This window comes from Pundamilia nyererei, unplaced genomic scaffold (assembly GCF_000239375.1).
Source record: "Pundamilia nyererei isolate P.nyererei 1_Seehausen unplaced genomic scaffold, PunNye1.0 scaffold00142, whole genome shotgun sequence".
NCBI classification, from domain to species: domain Eukaryota; kingdom Metazoa; phylum Chordata; class Actinopteri; order Cichliformes; family Cichlidae; genus Pundamilia; species Pundamilia nyererei.
Genome location: NW_005187543.1, coordinates 1,423,442 through 1,425,619, shown reverse-complemented (window position 1 = coordinate 1,425,619; position 2,178 = coordinate 1,423,442). Strand labels below are relative to the sequence as shown.

Here is a 2,178-nt window from a genome sequence, read left to right as displayed (position 1 = left end):
TGAAGTGTTTCCAGCTGCACGTCATGTACCTGGATTCGAGTGTATTAACCGATGCATGAAGCTATACATTTTTAGACATACGTTGTAACGTCCGCCGTTTTCTTTGTGAGTATTTATTACACAGGGTGCTGCGGGGAAAAGCCTGTTCTAACATTTGAGTCTAAGGTTTATTTTTTAGCACCTGACGGCTCTTTTTTTGCTTCTCATCCGTAAACACTGCATAATCTTTCACATGGTTCAGTTTATTTTGAAAAGTCTCAACAGGATCTTGAGCTTTATTGTGAAAGGTTTATGTGGAAAATAAACAAGTGGACACGCGATGTTTTACTGTCGTTGTTGCTAACGACAACGCATAAAAACAGGCACTTGTCCGTCCGTAGTGTGGTTATATTAAATATAAGAGAAAGAGAGAACTTTAGGAAATTAATATTTGCCACTACAATTGGTCATTGTAGTGGCATAAACAGTTTATTTTGCGACACCACGAAACAAACAATAGCGTAAAATGAAACGATAGACGTTTTTATATCGTCATCTGATACATATCGTTATATCGATAGTGAAGCTGGAGGATGAATGATAACTTTTTTCCACTCAATAAAAGTTAATGTGAGGGTTAGCGACAAATGCAATCGCATGGCAGGATGCTGTAAACGGACCAAACTTCAGTCAGGAGAACAGCTAAAATAATCCATTCACAACACGAGGTTAGTCATTAATATACTGCAAAAACATGTGAACAGAGAAGCTGCGAGAGAATTCAACATTAATGAATCAATGGTACGGAAGTGGAGGAAGCAAGAAAAGTCAAGCTTTACTCAGCTCATTTATCTGGTTGTTTTGTTTCGCTTAACGGGCCTTATGATCTGAAAAATATGGTATTCAAGCTAGCTGAGCAGAGTTTCAAACCTTACCTTATTCATGTTTCCTGTTTGCTGTGCACTCATCGTGTTGTGCGCACCCATCTGTGGCCCTCCTTGTGTGAGTGCATCTCCCACCACACTGCTTCCAGCTCCAGCACCCACTTGTGTCCCCTGCATGGGCTGGCCCTGGTACTGCATGCCAAGACCAGGTCTCCCTCGCCCTGCTGGTCCCATAGCCCCATTAATCACTTGTCCTGTCTGGCTCATGCCACCATGAACCTGGCCCATAGGCTGGCTGAAGCCCATGCTTGCACTTCCATTGCCTTGTCCTGGACCTCCCTTCTGGCCCTGGGGAGACTGGTGATTGGGGGATCCCTGCCCTAGTGTATTTTTACCATGCACACCACCTAGCTGGTTTCCCACCATGCTTCCTTGTGGCAGGCCACCTCCTAAATTGTTTGAGCTTCCCGGTCGCAAGAGCTCAGACAGCTGCTTGTGCTTCGCAGCAGCATCAGGAACCACTGAGTTAAGACCAGGACCAGCACCTGGGCCACCATTAGAGGACATTCCCATTACCAAGTCTCCATTGGGTATGAGCTCATCAGGAAGGTCATTTTCCAGGTCAAACAGTGACACAAGATCTAAAGAAGAGAGAAAGGAAAACAAGAATTAGTCAATAAGCTACCAGTTAGTTATTAGCTGACTGTACAGGGCACGCAAAACCGCTAGCCCGACGTTCCGGGGCTAGCGTTTTTTCCAGTCGGGCTACTAAAATCTATCTCAGCCCTGCCCGTCGGGCTATCATAGGAAGGAAAAATGTGTCAGTGCTTTTGCATTCTTTTGCAAATTTAGCTGGGTAATTATGTCATTAGCATCAATGATCCTCTTTCAATATGTGATGTATTGAAATCACGTTTGAATTTTCACTTGTTTTTTGCTTTCACTTTCATTTTGCAATCGCACAAACTGTGTATAAAGAGCGGTGGTGAAATTAATGCTGACACTTATTCCATCAACAGCCATCTGTGAGAGAGGATATTCTTGCATGAACTGAGTGAAGACAACACATCGTACCTCTCTACACCCTGAAACACTAAATAACTGCATGCAACTCTCCATTAATGGGGAAACAGTTGAATCTTTTTGCCCTGACAAGTCTATTCATTTCTGGATGTTTTCTTGAAAGGTTCAAGACATCTGGATAATAAAACCCCGACAAGAACAAAGAGCAGTGAAATGGAGGGCAATGCACAGGAAGAGAAAGCCGATGAAGGAGATGCTATGCCCTCAACGTCGAGTGGCATTTTCTCATCCG

General features: G+C 43.7%; 1 protein-coding gene across 1 annotated transcript in view; it reads right to left on the bottom strand.

Moving 5' to 3' along the window:
* Nucleotides 1-2,178, bottom strand: part of crebbpb (CREB binding lysine acetyltransferase b) — a 41,755-nt gene that overhangs the window by 26,695 nt on the left and 12,882 nt on the right. Inside the window, exon 2 of the mRNA XM_013913644.1 lies at nucleotides 915-1,504. Coding sequence (XP_013769098.1) covers nucleotides 915-1,504 — 590 coding nt within the window. The remainder of the gene's footprint in view (nucleotides 1-914; nucleotides 1,505-2,178) is intronic.